At 40.6% G+C, this 20,895-nt stretch overlaps 1 protein-coding gene across 3 annotated transcripts in view; it reads left to right on the top strand.

Annotated features, from left to right (window-relative positions):
* The first annotated feature begins 205 nt into the window (after positions 1-205).
* LOC142375457 (low density lipoprotein receptor adapter protein 1) overlaps positions 206-20,895 on the top strand; it is a 46,014-nt gene continuing 25,324 nt past the window's right edge. For all 3 annotated transcript variants that reach the window (XM_075459477.1, XM_075459479.1, XM_075459478.1), the window contains exons 1-2: positions 206-459; positions 18,873-19,015. In XM_075459477.1, coding sequence (XP_075315592.1) covers positions 375-459; positions 18,873-19,015 — 228 coding nt within the window. In that variant the 5' untranslated portion in view covers positions 206-374. The remainder of the gene's footprint in view (positions 460-18,872; positions 19,016-20,895) is intronic.

Genomic DNA, 20,895 nt, shown 5'->3' on the forward strand with positions numbered 1-20,895 from the left:
AAAGCCTTTCAAAGAGCAATTCCAAGCTCGTTAGGCTTCTGAATAAATTTGCTTCACAGAGCAATAGCACTGTCATGTTTTTCCACTAATGGGAGCACTTTGGAAGACGCTCTCAGCCCCTGAAGGTTAGCAGGACACGCCCTCAACTTTGGAAACGGTGCAGTGGGTGCGTGTGTTGCCCTCAGCACCAGCAGCTCACACCACCGGGGACAGAGGAAGCAGAGAGACCTGCGGTCGGAACTTGTGTCTGTATCTCCCTGTTCGCCTGCGTCCTCTCTGGTGAAATCAGCCGGAGCGCATCCCGCCGTGTTCAGCTCCCTGCGGTGCGGACACTCAGGGGGAATCCACCTGGCGGAGAGCGGACACACCTCGGGATGGATGCCCTGAAATCAGCCGGCAGAGCTATCATCAAGAGCCCCGGCGTCCCGCGGCACACATGGGGAACTTCCAAGCACGAAAGTGAGTGGGAGTGTACTTGTGTTTGGACAACGTTTCAGTGCTGCAAATGTAGCAACAGTGGTGTTATCTGTCAGAGATGGAGAGGAGGGCGTTATGGGATTCTGTCTCTTTGTTGCAGGCTAATGGACTGTTATGTTTTATTACCGGTGACCTTTTTTTTCCTGCTTTGGTGCCAAACAGTCCAGCTGTGTATACAGCGGTGGAAATAGCTGCACAATTACGCGCTGCTTTTATTGTGTTGTTAAGTCTCAGTTGTACTTTCACTGCACCCTGAGTGATTGGGCTGTGGCCAGTGCTGCCAAGTGTTCCTTAGGAAAACAACTGAGGTGTTAACTAAAAGCACGACGTTAGGAAATAAGAAGTCAGAAACTATTAAACCGTCAAAGAAATAAATATTGAACAAAAGATACACGCTGTTAATTGACACAGTCATTTTAGATAAGTAACACGACAATTGAAAACACATTTTAGATAATTTTGTAGAATGAAATAAAGGGATTTAATCTGGAGTTAAAACAATGCTTTGAAGATCTATGCTTGAAATCCTTGGACTCTAGTAAAAAAAACCAAAAAAACTGTTGTACTCTGTTTTGCTAAAGCATTAATGTTCCAATCTCATTCTGAGGCTTCAACTCGGTTTTTTAGACGCAGTACATCACATGCTCACACATTTTCAGCTATTTGTTAAATCAAATTTACAGCTTTTGCTGTGGCTTCTCCATGATATTGGCTCATTGTTATGGTGTAAACATGCAACGTGGGCAACTGCTTTAAGAGGTAGATTTGATTTATGATTTTGGAATTGTTAATGATTACTTGCTACACAAATGAGTGCAATTAACAATTTTATCATCTCTCCTGAGTTTTTACGACACTAATTTAGTATAGGCCTGATATTACACCTAAGCTGTATGACGAATACCAACCATTTATTGGGGATAAATGCAGAACAAGTCCAAAAAAAAAAGAAAATTGCACAAGGCGGATATGACATGTCTACAGCAGATAACAGGGGTGTAAAAATTCATGCCATTTAAAGCGTGCCAACCAGATGGTTGAGCTGTGTAGAAATCTAATATTTAGCTTCATCCTGTCATTGTTCAACAAGTGAGTGAGATGGTTATGCAAAACGATGGCGATTATCTCACACATAAAACATGTTTCCTTTTATCCATTTGATTCTACATCAGCAGGGAGAGCTCATCTCACTGAAAAGACATCTCAATTTGTGCAACAGACGCCGCGAGGCTGAAAACTAAGAGATTCAGAGTTCCATCTTCCTACTTCCAAAGTTCACGCCTGTCTCTCATGTTGGCTGATGCATTCAGTTTGTGGCTTTTGCTTGTAGGTTTTCTGTTATCTCAATTGTCTTATGGATTGGAAGTTTGTTCAGCAAGTCTTGCAGTATGAGGAGCTTATCTGGCCATAAGAATTAGCCCAATGATAGGGTAATTCCACTAGAGGAAAAATCTAATAAAATGATGTATATTCGTTGATACTGGCATTGGCTATTGTCTAAAACTAGTTGAAAAATAGCAGCAAATTGGAGGCTGCCAAAAATTCCATCCATCCATCCATTTTCTGTACTCACTTTTTCAATTCAATTCAGGGTTGTGTGGGGGCTGGAGCCATTAGGCAAGAATCAGGGTATATCCTGCCATGGTTGGCAAAAATCCATTGATTAGGAATACAGAGGATTTTTCTTATTTGTTTGATAGTTTTGTTTGTTTGTATGAAAGTTCAAAGACGTGTTTGAAATTGATATCTTGACATAAAGCGAATGCAGCAATTATTTTACAAATATTCATACTAAACGGCAGAGTGAGGTAGAGGAGGTTGTGAGGGCTGAGTGAAGGGTCAGAGCAACAAACCTTCACTGCCACATCATCAATGACTGACTGCTCTGATGGCTGCCGTCTCACTTAAGTGTCGTCTTGAATGCTCCTTCCCTGCAGCCACATTGCCCGTACCTTTGAATGCTAGCATGCTGCTTTTGCCTCGTCCCCCCCAATTCCTTATTAGTGACTAAGCCGCTGCCCATTCCAGCTTTCATCAAACTTGACTGATTCATGTCACAGCCAGGAAGATGTTCTTGGTGTCTTTGGGCTCTGTAGGAAACATTTTACATAAAAGATTGCATATTGAGCGTTAATCCATTGCATTTGAAAGTTTTCTCATTTGATAAGGGTGTTCTGGATGCATTTAGTTTTGAGCTTGAGCATAAAATACGAGCGTTAAAGGGGAACTCCGGGGTATTTGAAGCGCAATCCCATTGCTAGAGGTTGTCAAATACTGACAGTAAGACACAGACTGGTGCAAATCGGCGCTCCCTGTGCGGCGATTGCGCTGTTTGCGCAGCCTGTCATGCTAGCCAACTACGTGGTGGCTAGGGGCAAGTGCTAAACCTTCCACGTAAAACAACAACTTGCACACTGCAGAAACGTCACACCACTTTATAAACCATCCGACAATAAAGTCACAAGCCTTACCATCAAAACCATATGCATGGTTCTCACATTACTGGCATGGGAACGTTACAAAACAACTTTATAAACAGCATGTAACTCACCGGTTGTCGGCATGATCGCGCATGTGAAAGCCCAAAAGAGTCAATGGACGATACTCCCAAATACAAAGCAATTATTTTCTCTAGAAAAACTGCGTTCAAGTATTTAAAACATTACAACAATATTACTGGGCATGTATTGTTGACAAGATCTGACAAGTGAGTCATCAACATGTCACCCTGAAAGACACTGTTAGTGTCAGCAGGAGCGTCTGCATTAAGCTCCTCTTCTTTTATTGTTGTAAGTGCCTGGCAGGGAGGGAGGAAAAAGCAGATTGACATTGTCAGAGAAGAAAGCCAGTCGGATTTCTGCACCTGATGACAAAAGCAGTTTGTGTCTGTGAGCCACCAGAGGAATCAGGCTAGAAAAATGTGTAAGCTGCGGTCAGAGACGGTAAGAGTGACTGCTGATGTCCCGCAGCTACTAAGCAGATAATTTGCTGAGAGGACAGCGTCTGTGTGCCAGCCTGCTGGCTGTCGGAATACAAATAAGGTAACGTTGCAGTTGCTTGGCACAGACACACAAATTAGGTGTGATTAAAGTTTGTAAAAGAGTGAATTATTTGAGTCCTGTCAGCTGGTGATAAAAGGAACAGCATGCAAAATGTGGATGTTGAGTCGCTGTATTTAAATTATCGCTGTTCGTGACCATGCACAGTCAATTTGAAGACAGTTCAGGTATATTTATCATGTCATGGCAGGTTGGTTTAAAAGGGACACTTCTGAGAAACATAGTCATAAGACAGAGAATTATTATCACATTAAATTGAATCATAGACTTAGCTTGAAGGTTAGATGAAATGGAAGCATTTAATTGGTTGATGACGGCGGGGATGTTGATGTTCTCTTAACAGTTTGATGAATGAGCCAACGTCTCAAAAAAAAAAGAAAAAAAGATTTAATTTCCTGCTATGCCTCTAACAAAAACTGATCTTGTTGGACATTTACTATAAGCTTGGTGTTATTTCTCCAGAGGAAAACTGACATATGCAGCGCTGACCCATTGGCCCTCGTGGCTGCCTGTCAAATCTGTTGAGGGCAAAGCTGGTGTCAGGCTGGACAAGGACACAGCGCGTACGCGAAGAACAAGCCATCCCCTCGGATCTCGTCACACAGAAGCGGCTCTTTTCTGAGCCTCAGCCATCAGACGCACTTACCCCCGCTACCCACCATGCTCCTGCTGTACCGTCAACATCAATCCAAAATGTTCCCGCTTTAGACTGAGTTTAATTCGGTAAGACTGTGCCCTTGGGATTTAGTATTGCATTTTCCAAACTATTTTGTTTTGCAGTGTGCATTTCGTCTTGTGCTGCTGCTACACGGCCGTGCGATCAATATGAAAGAATAACTGGAGCAACAGGTAGCCTTTCACCTTGTTGTTTAACACACATCTTGTATGTGTTATTGGTAAAAAGTCAGAATGTGTGGTGGATTTGCAGCTCGGCTCAGAGTTTCATCTGAAGTTAGTGGACCCACAAATCATTAGATTTGACTGTTAGGGAATCTCTGACAGTGAATATAGCCTCTGGTTCTGTTAGACCTGACCGGGGTTTGATAGAACTGACACACAGGTGGCACTGGTGCCCTCAAGGAGCAATTATCTCTCAATGGCTCATTAAGACTCAAGTAACAGTGAGTCAGGGAGGTACGAGTGAGGAATAGGAGGAGCAGGCCCACTTCCACATTAAGAAATGATAAAAGAAGGGCTGGAGAGAGGGAAATACAGATGATCCCTGTGCTTTGAATGTGATAAATAAAATGACAATTTGATAGTGATAGGGAGTCATGGAGCTGCTGGATTTTATTTAATTATGCAGATTAAAATGCCATTAATGTAGCTTTATTAATAACCAAATACACAAAACGTATTACGAAGCCTTCAAAGATCTTGTAAAGGCTTAACATTTGTTTTGTCTTTTTCTGCCTACTGGTGCGATAGATTTCTCAGATTGCTGCATCAGCCTCAGTACACTGATGATGAATCGGAATTCGTTTGTGGTGCTACAGCCATAACAGCCTAATTACATCATAAAAATTGCTTTTCAGCAAGCAGTTTCTTAATTTGCTTTGGATGATCTACATCTCTCTGTAAACCACAACAAGCCTGAATTACCTGTAAAGTGACTGAATGCAGGATTAAGCACAATTTAGGTAGCACAGTTTTCCCCCTATGAGATTGCAGGCCTGGTAAGCCACAGGGCCAGTGAAAGTTCCAACCAAGACAAGTTCACCTTGTTCTTTTTCTAATTCTAGAAATATTGCTAAATAGCCATTCAGTGAGAAATCATTAATTACTTGGGTTTGAAAGCTTCTTTGTGGCCCTGCTCTGAAGCTTGTCCTATGTCTTTGCCTGGAAAACTCTCGACATGATGTGAGCACAGTTGCCATTGGCAAAGAAAGCCAAGCAAACAGAAATTTGAATGCAAATGGCCTGCTGTGCTGTTTGACCGAATATGTCATCCTGTGCACCAGCTCTGTTCCTTTCTAGGAATGGAGCACCAGGCTTTTGAAAAAAGGAAATGTCCGTGTGAGGGGGGGTACTAGCACCTCAGTCTCCCTTCAGAATGTAGAATAACGGTTGGTCCACCGTGCAAAATTCCCCACTTTCACAAAATAGGTTTAAAAACTGTTCAAAATCACTGCGTCTGTGTTTGCCAAAAGAAACTGTGACGTGTGTGAAACCGTCATAGAAAAAGTAATGTCTGCAACTTTTAAGATGCGCAGAAATATTTAAGTTAGAAAGGGCTGACTGGTGGAATTAATCTGCAGACTCACGCAAAAGACCAAAGCAGCAAAAGTTTGAGCCACATGCAATACAATTTTTTTTTTTATTTGTTTAGCTTCACTCATCATGGTTGTATATGCACTTAGTTTAGTTGAGCTCCAGTTGGAGTTCCGTCTGGCTATTTAACGGGACCACTGTCCAGGTCCTAATCAACATGTACAAGAGAGGAATTGATTAATTGACTCAGGTATTGCAGGCTGCATGTGACACCGTGGACTTTGTGTTAAAATGTTCAAGATGTTGTGCTGCTTCTAACTTTCTGGGACATCATAACACATGTAAGTAATGTCTATTAAACTGCTCAGATGGTATGTTATGTACTACACATTCTAAGAGGAGATTGGAAATGACATTTATGTGACCTCTGTGAAACGACAAATGTATTTTTGAAAAGAACGTGATGCCACTCGGATTATTTTTGATGTCACGCCAATGAAGCAAATTGTGAGTCAGCGCATCAGGCAAGCTGGTAAATATTAATACAGTGTAAAACATTTTCTGACTGTGCGATACACACACGTCACTCAAACTGTCCCCTGAAAGTTGGGATTATACATCCTGGCTCAAAGCAACCTGGAAAAGGTGCATAAGATTTGTAATAAATGATAAGATGTGAAAGCACAGTTCGATACCTAAACCAGAAATTAGATTAAACCTAAATTAATGGCTAAAATCTTTGTTTAAGAATTTGCACCAGGATCCCTGTATAAACACACTGTCATGAATACCTGTCAAGCCAAAATACTGACACTTTCATCTTTGCGCAAGCATATCAAATTTACATGTGCATGAGCAGATTTCCCCTCCAAAGCCTGCATCGTTCATGCTGACAAACTCATCTGTCACCAGTCACAGGCTGAGCATAGATTAGATGATACAGCGATGCTAATGACTTTTCATGGAGCTTGCTTTAAGCAAAGTAGCCTGTGTAATGGCTTTCTTATTGGAAAGATCAGTGGATGCTGATGTTGTGAGTTGTTGCTCGAACTGATAAGATATAGGTCTTTTTAAATCCTTTGCTTCTCCACTAATGTTCTTTAAAAACAAGACTCAGGAAGCTCACTTTTATAATCAAACAATCAGAATTTCACTTTGTTTTTCTGGTCTTGACAAGGGGAGCAATGCAAACATAATGTATTGTTAATGAACTTATATAGATGATAGGTTTAAAAAGATATTTTTTTCTCCTACAAGATGTACATCCTAACCATTTCCCGACTCGCTGCTGGATTCTTGTGTGAGAGCATGACCTTTAGACTCTTTCCACTTCAGAGGAGAACTACTGTCCATGAACTAAATCCCCTAACACTCTGATTAGTAGGATTATTGTCAAAAGCACAACCAACTCACTGACAGCTCTGTACAGCCTTTAATGGAGTCTGCTTTCTACTAGACTTATTTTTTCACTTGGTTTCGTGTGCAGACCCATTTTAAAATCTTTTTTTATCTTCGTGTCGACTGCCGAACCCCCCTGTGTGAGACTGATATTTGAAGCCATGCTTGTAGTGAAGCTCAAGGGATGGAAGTGTTGATCTGTCAGTGTGCCCTGTGTGTTTGTTCTCCCTGAAATATCTCGTTAGCTGCCGTATGCGTTGCCATGAAATGCCATCATCTCTCCCTTTTTTATTGTGAAATATCTAAACTTTCATGTCTCTCTCTCAGCATGAATTACTCTGGTTACCCCCCTTACTTGTCATTCTGCCATCTAGTCAATATCTTGCTCTTAAGTCCTTTCCCTGAGGTCGAGGTGTATTTTCAGTACCTGTTAATTTGTCTGTCAGCAAGCTTAGATTAAAACGTACTGTCTGATTTTGTTGAGTTAAAATCCTGTCTCCCAGCCAGGTGAATTCAAGTTATAATGTTGCCATCACCACAGACCTCTAAGCAGGTGTTTGTTGGTTCATAAGTCTCTTGCTTATCAGTTCAGGTTACATGATGGATATAATTTTCCAATGGCTGCATGATGTATCATTTTATTATTTAAACATGGCAGTGCATGTCAATTAAGGCAAATTAGGATGACACACAAAAAACTGAACAGCTCTCACTTTGTATGACAAATGCAGGAAAGAAGTCAGTTTGATAGCACCCAATTTACTCAGAGGTCATGGCATTGAGGACATTTTTGTACACACAAACATTTGTTAAAGCTCTGCTTAGAAAACACAGTGTTTGGTTGTTGGTTAGTGACATGCAGACATGTTTCCTGCTCATTTCACACCAAGCCGAGCGAAATGTTAAAGGAACAGAAGATTTAGAAAATTTGGTTGCAGAAAGAATCACAAGGGTTTTATTCTTACAAGTGGAAGTGACACATCTTTATTCTGACAGCTTTCTCGCTCTTACTATTTACAGAACTAAAGATAAACAGCAAAAGTTCTGCCAAGCAGGATCCAAACTCACAGGAAACGTCTTTCACAGAAGCCCTTTGCCGGTGAAGCAGCTGTGAGTGCAGCTCCAAAGCTCCGGATCTGTCCTGCCAGTGCTGGCAGTTTCCTGTTAACAGGCCTTGCCCCTGATGCTTAGAGCTGAACTGTGCACAGTTCTGCTCCTCAAAACGGGAATTCTGATATAACAAAGAGAAACTCAATGCAGAGCTGAATGATGTCCTGTTTGTTGCTCATTTGACTGTGTGATGTAGGTTCGTGTTTATTTTCATGTAACGTAACTGAGATCCAATTACAAGTGGTCACTCCATTTGCACGTCAGGACACATTTAATGCCAGGTGTGAACATCCGTACAGCACTTGCGACATCATCACACAGGAAACATGATAATACTAGGCCTGCACAGGGCTTAACTATTCTTCTCACTGGTCTTCTTGTCTTTTTCCGCCTGTGTTCTTGTTCTTATATGAAATATGTCATCCTGTCTTAGGTCTGTGTTTAATCAAAGCTGAGCTAGAGCCCATCTGTCACATTCCACAGCTGTTAGGTCTGTATTAATGCACTAAATCCCAGCTGCTCCCCAGGAGATTCACCTCTGTACTTCTTTGTGGTTTAAGGATAAGGTAGGATGTTGTAGCTGAGCAGTGAGAGCTTTATCTCTCAATGTCAAAACAAGACTCGTGCGTAGGAACTGGACAGAGTGCAGGATGTGCGTAGATTAGAATCTAACAAGGTGTGTGTTAGCACTGTTGTGCCTGTACTTATGTACTTAACAGAAGGTTGTTGCTTCCTCATTTTGTAAAGATGGTTGATACAACTTTGAAATTCGATGTGCATTTTCTTGTATTTCAGAGCGGCCCCCTAAAAACACTATTTGGAGTGAAACATTTCGATTTGCAGATTTTTGGATTCTTTGTGAAACATTTTGTTTCTGTCACTGTTCCATTGAACAATTATTTATTTATTTATTTATTTATTTTTATTTTTTAAAGCGGTTCCTCATGTTTTCAAGGCTGCTCCACATCAGACTCCATATTGATCCTCTTTCTGAGGCTCAGGAGAATTGGGTTATGCCAAGTGTAAACCATCTTGTCCTGGCTCACAGTACATATGTGCGGTAAATGTTTAGGTGGTTATTTTTTGTTAAAGCTCGCAAGGTTAAATCTAAATATATTTTTTATCAATGTCATCCCTCCACAAGCATAGTCAAACTGCATTTTATAACTGAGTTATATGGAGTTGAGCATTTCATTGTTCTCTGCAGTCTGTCTGGAGTGTTTGTAGCACGAACAAGGTTCCCTGGCCTGAAGTGAATTATGCAACAGAGGAGAAAACGAGAGATCCTATCACGGGAAAGGTGCTTGTTCATTCAGTTCCATCAACGCATACACACAATTCAGCTGAAGTGAAGCCCGAACATTGGAGGGCTCTGACTGTTTACTGTTCATGGCAGCCGTCTGTAAAGTGGGATAGGGTGTCACGTTGGCTTAAAAGGCTTAATGAGAATGTTTCGAGAAAAAAAAAAATTTGAATACTGTAAATTCCTCTTGTGTCTGCGGCCGTGTGTCCTTGCAGGCATGTGTGTGGATATCCGCTGAACCTGCGCCTCAACAGGAGACACAAATCCCACCTCCGTATTCTGCACCTCTAAAAAAAAATTCAGCTACCTACACAATTTCTGACACATCATCTACCCTTCTGAGCTCAGCACCATAGTGAAAGCACCCACTCCTAAAAATAACCCTACTGTATGTCCTCAAATTGGTAATGGGAAACCTCTGCTCGGCTCAGTATTGTGTGGAAATACACAGTTAGTACCATTGAAACGGAGCACAGGAAAGTTAGGTCGAAGTTTTCTCATTAGTTATCTGTTGTAGTCGTGTCAGATTAATTAAAATGAGCCGCTGGTGCTGAACCTAACTGAGATAAGTGAATTAGCTTTTCACTGATTCCTCTGATCATTATTAATTATGAAACAAGCTGCTGATGATCGACTTTTTTCCTGATGATCTTTGTCTTACTGAATTACTGAAATCTGTTTTGCTTAAAAGATCATTTCCATAAGGGAAATAGGTGCCTTGCCCACCTCACTTTTTAAAATTCTCTATTTCTTTCACCACATTCACATTAGATTTTACTCTAGAAAATTACATCTTACATGAAATCCTCTTAATTAAATAATACTTCCCTAAGGTTCATCTGAATCTCCCTTTTTTCACATCAGTCAACATCAGAGCAGCAACAAGGGATTAGAAAACTTCCTACCCCCAGCTGTACCTCACAGGTAAGACTGATGCCGTCCTACCTTATTGCCAAAAATTATTGGGACATACTACACAGCCTAACAGGAAGATTAGCTGTGGAAATACACCCACCAACTTCAGTGGATATTTTTCAGTTAATCTCTCTCTTCTTTGGATCTTTTCTATATGCTCTTCCAAAAGACCATAGGCTGTAGAAACAGACATGTTGGTCTTCTAAACTGTGATTCACAAACCAATATATTGCAGTATTTATATATACTGAGCAATTATGCCACCATTTTTTTCAAATGTTTTCACTTTCACTATAAATTGTCCCACAACCATTTGTGACAAAAAAAACGTTGATACTGATCGTTAGCACCTTAAGGAAGGCGAAAAAGTGTAAAGACACATATACACTTAAGACAACCCCACTTCAAAGTGAAAGAATAACGACTTATACTGCAGCTCAAAAACCCTCGTGAAACTCTAACTTGTGGTCTCGTGCAGCAATTTGTATAGCATTTCTGATGCTTTGTTGTTCCAGCACAATTATGGAAAACACATCTATCAAATGTGTCATGTACTATTTGCCATAATGTCTGCAAATGAAGGAAATGCAGTAGCTGTGAGATTCTGAACTTTGCATTTAAAATGAGAAAAACATCGTTGTATATATGCTTGCGGCTCTCTTGAGTCAAATCCAGCCCTCTGTCTTTCATTTCACAATTTTCTACCAGGGTTAGGCCATTTTATTTCTTGTATTTTTAAAAGGTAATTCTGTCCTTTCCGAACGCATCGCTAAAGCACTCGCATTGATTATCCCTTTATCTTGATACTCCAGAGATGTGACACCTGAGATGCTGAGGTATTTGGTTGTGTCAGACCAGCATCCATCACTTAGCTGGAAGGGTCGGAAGTGATCTAATGTATATGAAGGGGGGTTGCCCTGTGGGATGCCCTCATCTGTTAAAGAGATACTCAGTCTCCAATGAAATCGGCAGCTCTCAAAGGTGATTTGTACTGTGTGACAATGGATGGGAAAGCCTCTGGTTGCTTAAGTAAGGCCTTGTTCTCCTATAACTGAGTCCCAGACTTCCCCTTAAACAGTATAATCCTCCTGTTTCATGAATAGATTTATTTTTGGGAGCTATTTATTGTTGATGAAGATGTTGAAATGGGAGCTGGCAGACCCCTTTGGGGCGGAAAAGATCTGCATCAGATGAGAAAAGATTGTTCCCTGTTTGAATTGCTAATGAAAACAGTCCTTTCATGGTGCTGAGCAATTGGGTTTTATGAATAAATATCTGAAAGGAGAGGTCTCCTTAAACGCTGAATGGTTGACTCTCATGTACCACATAACATGCATGTTTACCTTTCACTCTACTTCAGTCACTAAAAATCTTTACATGCAGAAACAATAACTCAGTTTGTGCAGAACTTATAGTCCTTAGAGTTTTAGGCAAAAACAACTATATATATATATATAGCAATAACTAACAGAACTCCACATGCAGAGTGGGCACTTCACTCAATAAATATTATTCAAGGCACTTTTAATGGACATTTACTGTTAAAGTTGCCTCTGTATTCAATGCCTTGTTGCCAATGATAAACTATGAAGCAGACACATATGCATTTACAGTAAGTAGCTCGACCAAGGCTTTGTAAATGAGGTCCTCATTCAGCAGTTTATCTGTCACTGACCTCTCAAATCACAAATAAATGATGATTGGAAAACAAATCGAAATGAGCTTTTTCTGGTGAGGTTAAATTTGGGCATCGGAACGGTTTTTATGAGCACACCACACAACAAAAGTCACAGGACAAACAGCTGACACAATGTTTATCGAAGCACATTTGGGTTACAAAGCATGTATGAGGAGGACACCCGTTCTTGTTCATGGGTTTTATCCACAATAATTCTGCTTTGTCCAAATCTAATTTTAGCTCCGGAAAAGAGTCAGGATTCTGAACTTATTTAATATAACTGTCATCTGGAGATGTTTTAACTTTAACAGCTAAAATAAGAAATTGTGCAGTTTCTAAATATTTTCAGAGAGCGAGTTGAGATCTGACTGTTTGATTTGACATTTTTAGCCACTGAAGGTTTTTGTAAACAAAACTAACTGTAAAAATAACACTGACATAACCCTGTGCATTTCTTAAAGCGAGCGGATTAAAGTAGCAGAACAGGTACTTATGAATGCATCCAAGAGACGAGACATTAGCTTTCATTTGGGTCTCACACAAACTAAGAAATAAGCAGCTCTGCATTTGCTTCCTCTAAACACTGAGGGAAACATCTTTGACTGTTTAGCGCTGGGCAGGTGGTGTATGGTGGGTTTTTTAAGAGCTTTTCAGCAGCAAGTTGATATTGTGAAGGTGAGAAACCATAAAGCTGATCTTCCTAAAACCAGGACATTGCGCATAAAGATATTAAAACCCCAGAGGCTAACTGCAGAGATAGGTGATGCTGAGGTTGCTCATTCTCGTGAGGAACAAAGCTGCGGGGCTTGTGTTAAAAAGATACATATAATAAAGTCATTGTCTGCTTATCTGGATCCGTCCTGCTGCACAACATAATAACCAACCACTCACCAACTGCCGCTGACTGCAAAGTAAACATTACCACAGTTTTCGCACTGGGATGCCTGCTATAAATAGAGAGAAGGAAATCATCCAAGACCAAAACTTGCATGTTTGTGCTTTTAATTTGAGACGCGTAATGACACAAGGCTGCAAAATCACCTCAGTGTTTCTGCCACTTCATTCTCTGTGGACCAAACCTGCCACCTATATTGGAGAGGATAAGCATTTTGCTGAAGACATCAGTTTGATCCTTTCCAATAAACGATCTTCTGAGCTTTTGGAAGATGGTTTCTGATGAGATTAATGAGAGCTATGTTCTGCATAATAAGAGTGCAGTAGTTAGCAATCAAGGCATGATTCGTCTTTTTAAAATCAAGAGTTAGATGTGAAAATGAACTCCAATCTCATATCTGAAAACCAGAACTTTGAATTGAAAAATAAACAAAAAAAAACCTATAACATATTAGGGAAGCTTGGATTGGATGACAGACGTATTGTTTACTTTTGGCTAAACTATAAACCATAGATATTAAGAGTGGAAATAAATTGTATCTTTCACTACTGGTCTACTCCACTTTCTGATTATAACTCTACAGCATGTAAAGTAAGACACTGAACAGACCTTAGATTACTTCTTTTTTTCTTTAATTCTATCCTTAACAGCTCCCAATTTGTGTTGCTCTGTTTGCTTTACATATTCTATATAATTCACATTATCAATACAAATACAAGTAAGTATGCTATTTCAAGTGAAGGGCATCGATGGAGAATATGCTGAAAATGAAATTATGCTGAAAGAGTCACAGTTGCACTGATTCATTGAAGGACCTCCGGGGGAAACTCTGATGTAGTTACTGTGCTCCAAATCCTTTTTCTTGTGCTCTTTGTAAATGAAATGAAAGGTTATGAAAGTACAGCAGCTGGTTGACGGACGTGGAATAAATAAAACATGTATTTTAAGTTTGCGAAAACCAAATTGAATCTCTTTAGTGATTTTTTTTTTTATGTTTTTTTTTTTCTGAGAGCTTTATGAGCAGAAAATGAAATCATATAATGTAAATAAATTCACACAAGAAAAGTGTTTTTTAGAGCTCCCATCGCAAACCTGAACAGAAGCATATCCTACCTTAAACCCTTTTTTTCCCCTATTTCCCAAAAAACATGAACCTCAGCCCTCAACTCATATTTGAGCTCTTTGTGTTGCTTGTACACAACTTTTGAAGCCTTGCCAAAATGTTTAGAGATGCAATTTGCAGGTACTACCTTCCTTCCGCTGTGGGGCTTTCAGTGATACAGCCTGTGGTTGCCTAGCAACATCAGCTGTTTGATTCAGAGACTCAGTCTTTACTTTTGAGTGTTTGCATGCACAGTTGCATCCTGACTGTTGTGGCATTGTTTGCAGTAATCTTGGTAATGTGATAACATTTTTGTAAAATGAACATCTGATATCTGAAACTAATCCTGGCTTTGAGATAACCTTTATGTGCTGTCTTGAGAACTCTTATAGAAACCAGAATGCTGTGTAATGTGAACACCTTATTCTGATTTATAAAAAGCCTTTCATGATAAAGACTGTGGTGGCTAGTATCGTAAATTAGGCACAACTCTACAGACATGGTGGGAAACCTGGTTACTTAAGCAACCATGCATAGATAACCGTGTTGTTCATGTTCTATGTAAACACCATATCTTGAATATGATAGATGCCTGGAAAAGAAACAAAACTAAGATATTAATGACAATATAAAGACACTCATTTTTGATTTTCTCAGCATTTGAGTGCTGGCTTGTTCTGAAGGTCTTGGCTGAGAGGCGTCCAAACCTCCTCTAATAAACTAGTCTCTAAGAAACCATATGAAAAGAGGGATTTTTAAAAAATCATTTCTGTCAGTGCAGTTGGAGCCAGAGGAAGTGAAGATCCAGAAGGTGAGATGTGATTTAAAGGACGGATTTGAGGAAGCAGTGAGAAGAGTGAGAGCTTGAATGGAAAGACTTTGCTGTACTTGGTCTGCCCTGAAGGCAGAATTAGGAAAAAACACTCTCTTCCCCCCTCCCACACACCCACACTATCCAAGCCCACCATCTTCCCTGAATGTGCGGCCTATTTTCCCTGTCAAGGTGGTGTCCTAGATTCAAAGTTCCATCTGATGAGTAAAACAGTAAGACAGAGAGATTATATCAAGGAGGATGTGGAGGCTGGGGGTGTCACTGGGGTCTTAAAAAACAAGACAAATGTTTCCTTACTGAATGCGGATGCTCTTCTCATTCCAGTAGACTCAAATCAAGACTGGAAACTGTGTGTGAAATCCCCCAACTAAAGAATGTCCTACTTACTGACCTGTAGGGAGACGAAAAAAGGGGCTTTTGCTGTTTTGACCCTGGAGCGTGCACTTGTTCAAACAGTGTTTGCATTTTAATTTGAGGGCATTTTGTGTCTACCCCCCGTTTGTCTATGCATGTACCCTCTCTCATCCTATTATTCCTGTGTGTATATCTGCGTGCTTCTGTTTGTGTTATTAATTAACCATCAGTGTAGGTGTTCAGCTGGAGCAGAATTCACTCGGGTGCGATTTTGACTTCTCAGTGCAAATTAAATTAGTTAGCGTGGCGCTCAAAGAGACAGCTGCATGTAGCCGAAGGCGTGCCGAGCACACCGCATTACCAAGACTTCCCCAAGTCGGATCAGCTGCTGTGAAAGGCTGCACTTGTCAGTACTTCATTCTACACAGCGTCTCATATCTTGGAAGCAGCATTATAACTTTGATATGAATACACTTGAGGCTCTGTGCAGGAAAGTGTCATCAACTTGCTCTCTGCTTTATAAAGCAATGATTCCTGAGGTGTGCACCAATTGTGAGGCTTTTGTGTGTGAAGATAATGGAATCAGTGCACTTGCTGCAATATGCTGGGTATTAAATTGTTGCCAGGCACCAGTTTATATGCGATGGAAACATCATCAGTACTCCACCAAAGGCTGGCCCCATGTCTAATCTTATTTTGTGCTCTTCTAAATCAAATTTACCTTGATGAACACTGTCTCACTCACACACACACATATGCAAATGAGCTCAGATCACATGTAGCACATGTACTGTAAACACACTCTACCTTCCCGAAAAGTTCGAAAAGCACAAATATATTCATCCTTCAGGATCTTTTTCAACATGTTAAAATCCAATTAGCCATCCTCCGCTTGTTCCTGTCACTCCTATCAGCCCCTCTGTAGGCTCACACGGGATTTATTAAAAATTTAAGCGCTCCTCGTTTAGGGGAATGATATATTGGAAACCCTGCAGCATCAACATAAAGCTCTTTAATAATTCATGTGTGTTGCCTGGTGAAGACGCCACATGGACTGTAGCACTTAAGCTTTCAGTGCTGTGACATTTTCACAAAACCGAACAACGCCGTAAATGTTTCGACCTGGACAGTTTGGAATGACTGAAAAGACTGAGAGACTATTTATGAATAATTGATATTTGTCAGTAAGACTTAATTAAGTTTGTGCATGTTGCATCTGTGGCAGACTTGCTCCAAAATCTTATTGGACAATGGGTCTGCTTTCACACAGAGGTAAATAATATCAGAGGCCTAATTTCTACGTGAAAGTTGTTGATTTTCCTGGAAAGAATTACTTGTCAGACTCGTTTCAAAACAGTAAACATGTAAACGGGATCTTTAACAAGGGTGCTCTGGTCCATGTGTTACTAATTGTTATCAGGTGATTTGGTTCAATCAGTTTTTCTCAGTAACACCTGATCAAAAGAGCTGATCTAAGATTTGATATAAGAGCAGAGGAGAAGAAAGGGCTCTTTTTTTACGCTTTTAGAAACAAACATGGTTTCACACCACTGACACGGTAATATCCTGGTTAATTCACTCACTTGTGATTAAGACCATAAAATTAAAACCATGTGCATACCAGATGTGGTTTGTGCATTCAATACAATCACAAGAACTGGGTAGATGTCAAAGATAAGACGTGCAGTGTTGATCAGGGATTCAGGAGTATCATTAGAATGCCCGTGTTTCACTGCATATGAGTGCAGAGTGCTAATTCTTCTAATTCTTATTGTATTGTATAAAATGTTCTTTTTTAAACACTATGAACACATATAATGAAGCTCTGCGCTGTTCCAATAACTAAGAGTGGGATACTATGATGTAATTTGTATATCTTTTATATGTTGGCTGCCAGTCGAATATTTTTTAACTATAGTCGAATATTTTTTTTAGGATGTTAGGTACAGCTACTATAAATAAGCAACTATACCTGTAATGGGTCCAAAAAATCCTGATCAGAACACACTTTATCTCGAAAGTACTCACCAGGGCTTTAACATTGCAGTGCTCGAAGACTGAGGTTAAAGCGAAACACCATGAATTTAAAGGCATAAAAAAACAAGTAAAAAGATCTGTTATATTTTACCAGTTCTGGTGAGGACTGCCCAACTTCAAAGACAGAACTCTTATCAATCACCACTCTAAATTCTGAAAAAATTATAATGGGCAACTCAACCTAAAAGATAAACCCATAATATAAAGAACATAGATAAAGATGTGCCCACAGTAGTGGGGGAAAAGAAAGTATCCCCAGTGTATCAGTTAAGTTTTAAAGGATAGCTTTGAGTAATAAACTCACAAGAGTACATGTACATTACATTCAAACTTCCACGTAAGGCAAACTATATGAGACTCCTGATCATCCATCTTTCAGCCAAAACAGTCAAATGACCTGCAGCATGCTGTGCACCACGTATCCTCAGCAGTCACATTTAATAACACCAAATGTGGTTCCGGGTTTTGAAACGGCCCCCACAGTGTGATTGAATATTTGTTAATAATTCATAGTTGTTGGAAGCAGTGTGATGGGGATGCTGTCTGCTTTCACAGCTGCATGGGGTCTGGCAGTGACAGATGGCCCAACCCATGTGGAGAATGTAGTGCCAGTATCAGCCTCCATACTGTTGGAGACTGTGTCACTTTTTCTTTCTCTCTCCAGTCATTCATTCGTTGACATGAGCAAGAAGCATTTCTACAGAGCGATTTAAGGAAAGCAAAGCACTTTAAGATGATGATTTAGCTGTTCGTCATATAGCGATCATGTTTTTGTCTTCATAGTAGCAAACTTTGGTGTTACAGGAATGTTTTGGAATGCTAGATTAAAAGATTATGTCAGTTTACCTCTGTAAACATAGCTCTGTTACATAGCTTTGCATGTTATTTTTCTCCTGCTGCTCATGCTGTAGGGTGTCCAGAGATTTTGTCACCTTTCTGCCTGGGTGCTGTACCTCACACTGCCTACAGTAATCAGTTTGAAGACAGCTTGGTAATCACATCACCCACAGGACATTGCAGACACTCTGCACAGTCTTGCTGATCCAGCGCATGTGGGGAAGTTCTAACTTCCTAACCGGTAAAAGGCGACAGATCTCATAGCACATTTTTACTCAGATGTCAGATGATTTAAGAGTGCAAGAGGGATTCTAATGCAGAAAATCCAGGCCTGGTTGTTAGTTTACCAATTCAGGCGTACAGGGATCCCCAAGATGGTCCAGAACCTGTGAAGGGGGGGTGACGGTTCTAAAGTGCTACAGTGACGTTTTAAAACTACATCTAATCGTATCCTTTGTATTGAGTGATGTGTGTACTTAAGTGGATTATGCTATATTGTAATGAATCATTTGCACATTTCTGTTTACAAGTGTATGAAAAGGTGGAAAAGATAGTCTGATTAGGTGGAGCTTGTTTGGTAGCTTATTTTCACTCTATCCTTGTTAAGCAGTTTCAGAATGACTTGATTCATTTGTTGGTTATCTGCCGTTTTTTGTCCAATCAGAGCTGCCAGAGAACTGGACGGACACGAAGGAGACCCTGCTGGAGGGGATGATGTTCAATGTGAAGTACCTGGGTATGACACTGGTGGGCCAGCCTAAAGGAGAGGACATGGCTTCAGCTGCCATTCGCAGAATTGTTGCCACGGTGAGTTTCTGCTCCTCTTATGACTCAGCCAACCTTGTACTGCTTGTTATTACGTCAATTGTACTTTTGGAGTCAGCTGTACTGATTCAGGCATCTGATTAGGATGCCTCCTGGTCGCCTCCCTTTGGGCATGTCCAACTGGGAGGAGACGCCGGAGCAGAACTCGCTGGAGGGATTATAAATCCCATCTGGCTTGGGAATGCCTCTGGATCACTGATGAGGAACTAAAGAGTGTGACTCAGGACAGGAGGGGGATGTCTAGGCTTCCGTCATGGACCTGTTGCCTCTGTGTGCTCATGATGATTAGAATGAAATAGATGTATGAATTTTTGACTCAGACATTTCATCCTCACATTTGACTGAAATGCACATATCTGGATGATTTTTAAAAGAGCAAAACATGTTTAAAAATACTTCTGTCAGTAAGATATACACTTAGGCTACGTTCAGACTGCAGGCCTTGATGCTCAATTCCGATTTTTTTGTGAAATCGGATTTTTTTGTGAGGTCGTTCACATTGCAATTAAATGCGACCTGTATGTGGCCTGCTGTGTGAACGGCTTACCGCCCCATACTATCCCGCATGCGCAGAAGAGCGTACGATGACGTCATATGTCATGAACGTGCCCAGTGTTTGCGGAAGTAAACATGGATGGTAAGAGTAGGAATGCATATTGAGAATGAGGAGTCACGTGAGCCGGTCGGCCATGTTGGCAGGAGACACTATTGGTTGCCAGGGGCAATGCCATCAGAACTTAACGGAGGCACGCCAATATATTCCAGATATCTTTAAATTTCCCGCATTTATCATTTCGGCAGGACAGAGACGAATACAATAAAAAAAGAAAGAAAGCAAAGCAATGCAGAAAGATAAGGCAAAGGAAAAGGGACCTTACAGGGACAAGCTTCTTACAAGCGCAAAGCAGCGGTATTTGGAAAAGCTCTCGAGCATCCAAAATAGTGATCCTTACGAGCTCCCTGCAGCAGAATGGCACAGAAACCTGGTGTAGTTACCTCCGTGCACATATATAGACATAGTAAATGATCTTGTCTTTGGTGTAAGTTACTACACTATGCAGGAGTTTAAAAGTCACAAATCTTTAGAATCTTACGAGACTTTCTACTGTGGCTGGGTGCAGGACTTGGCCGTCTACAAGCGATTTTAAAGTTGTTGTCCAGCCGGAGCCAGCACATTAATCACGGCATAATTTTAAAGAGGATATTACAAAGAAAAAGAGCCAGGCTTTTGGCCCTGGCCTTTTGTGGGGCAGTGGCATCGTCTATCCAAAGACCCGTTTTTGGGTGCGTCGTCGTAGCCAGGAGTGGTGGGACTGTGATGTGAGCGGCTTTTCAGACGCGTAGGTCGGATAAATGCGCCCTGGCCGTTCAGACTGCAGTCGCATGGCAAAAGATCAGATACGTATCGGAATTAGGACCACATATCCAAGTGGCCTGGATCGGATTTGAAAAAATCCAATCTGTGCTGTTCAGACTGTCATGAAAAGATCAGATACAGGTCGCATAGGGCCAAAAAAATCGGATTTGGGTCACTTCAGTGTGCTGTCTGAACGTAGCCTTAGACCTTAGGACATTGTGAAGATCAAGTTGCACTGATACTTTATTTCTTTGTAAATGGTTTTGTAAAAATAAAGGCTCAAACTGCAGTGTATATTATCTGAATGACTGAAAGGGAAGTACTTCTTAAATGTAAATATTATCATGGCCCAGTTAAACTATTTTATCAGAATGTTAATGTTTAATACATAATGAAGGGTGGAGTCAATCTGAATATAAGACGAGACACTGGCACTAAATTTACAGTACTATATAGGCCCTGTCCTCTGTGAAAAGTAAAATGACGTGCAGTAGTTCAGTGTATT

Source organism: Odontesthes bonariensis, chromosome 24, assembly GCF_027942865.1.
Source record: "Odontesthes bonariensis isolate fOdoBon6 chromosome 24, fOdoBon6.hap1, whole genome shotgun sequence".
Classification (NCBI taxonomy): Eukaryota; Metazoa; Chordata; class Actinopteri; order Atheriniformes; family Atherinopsidae; genus Odontesthes; species Odontesthes bonariensis.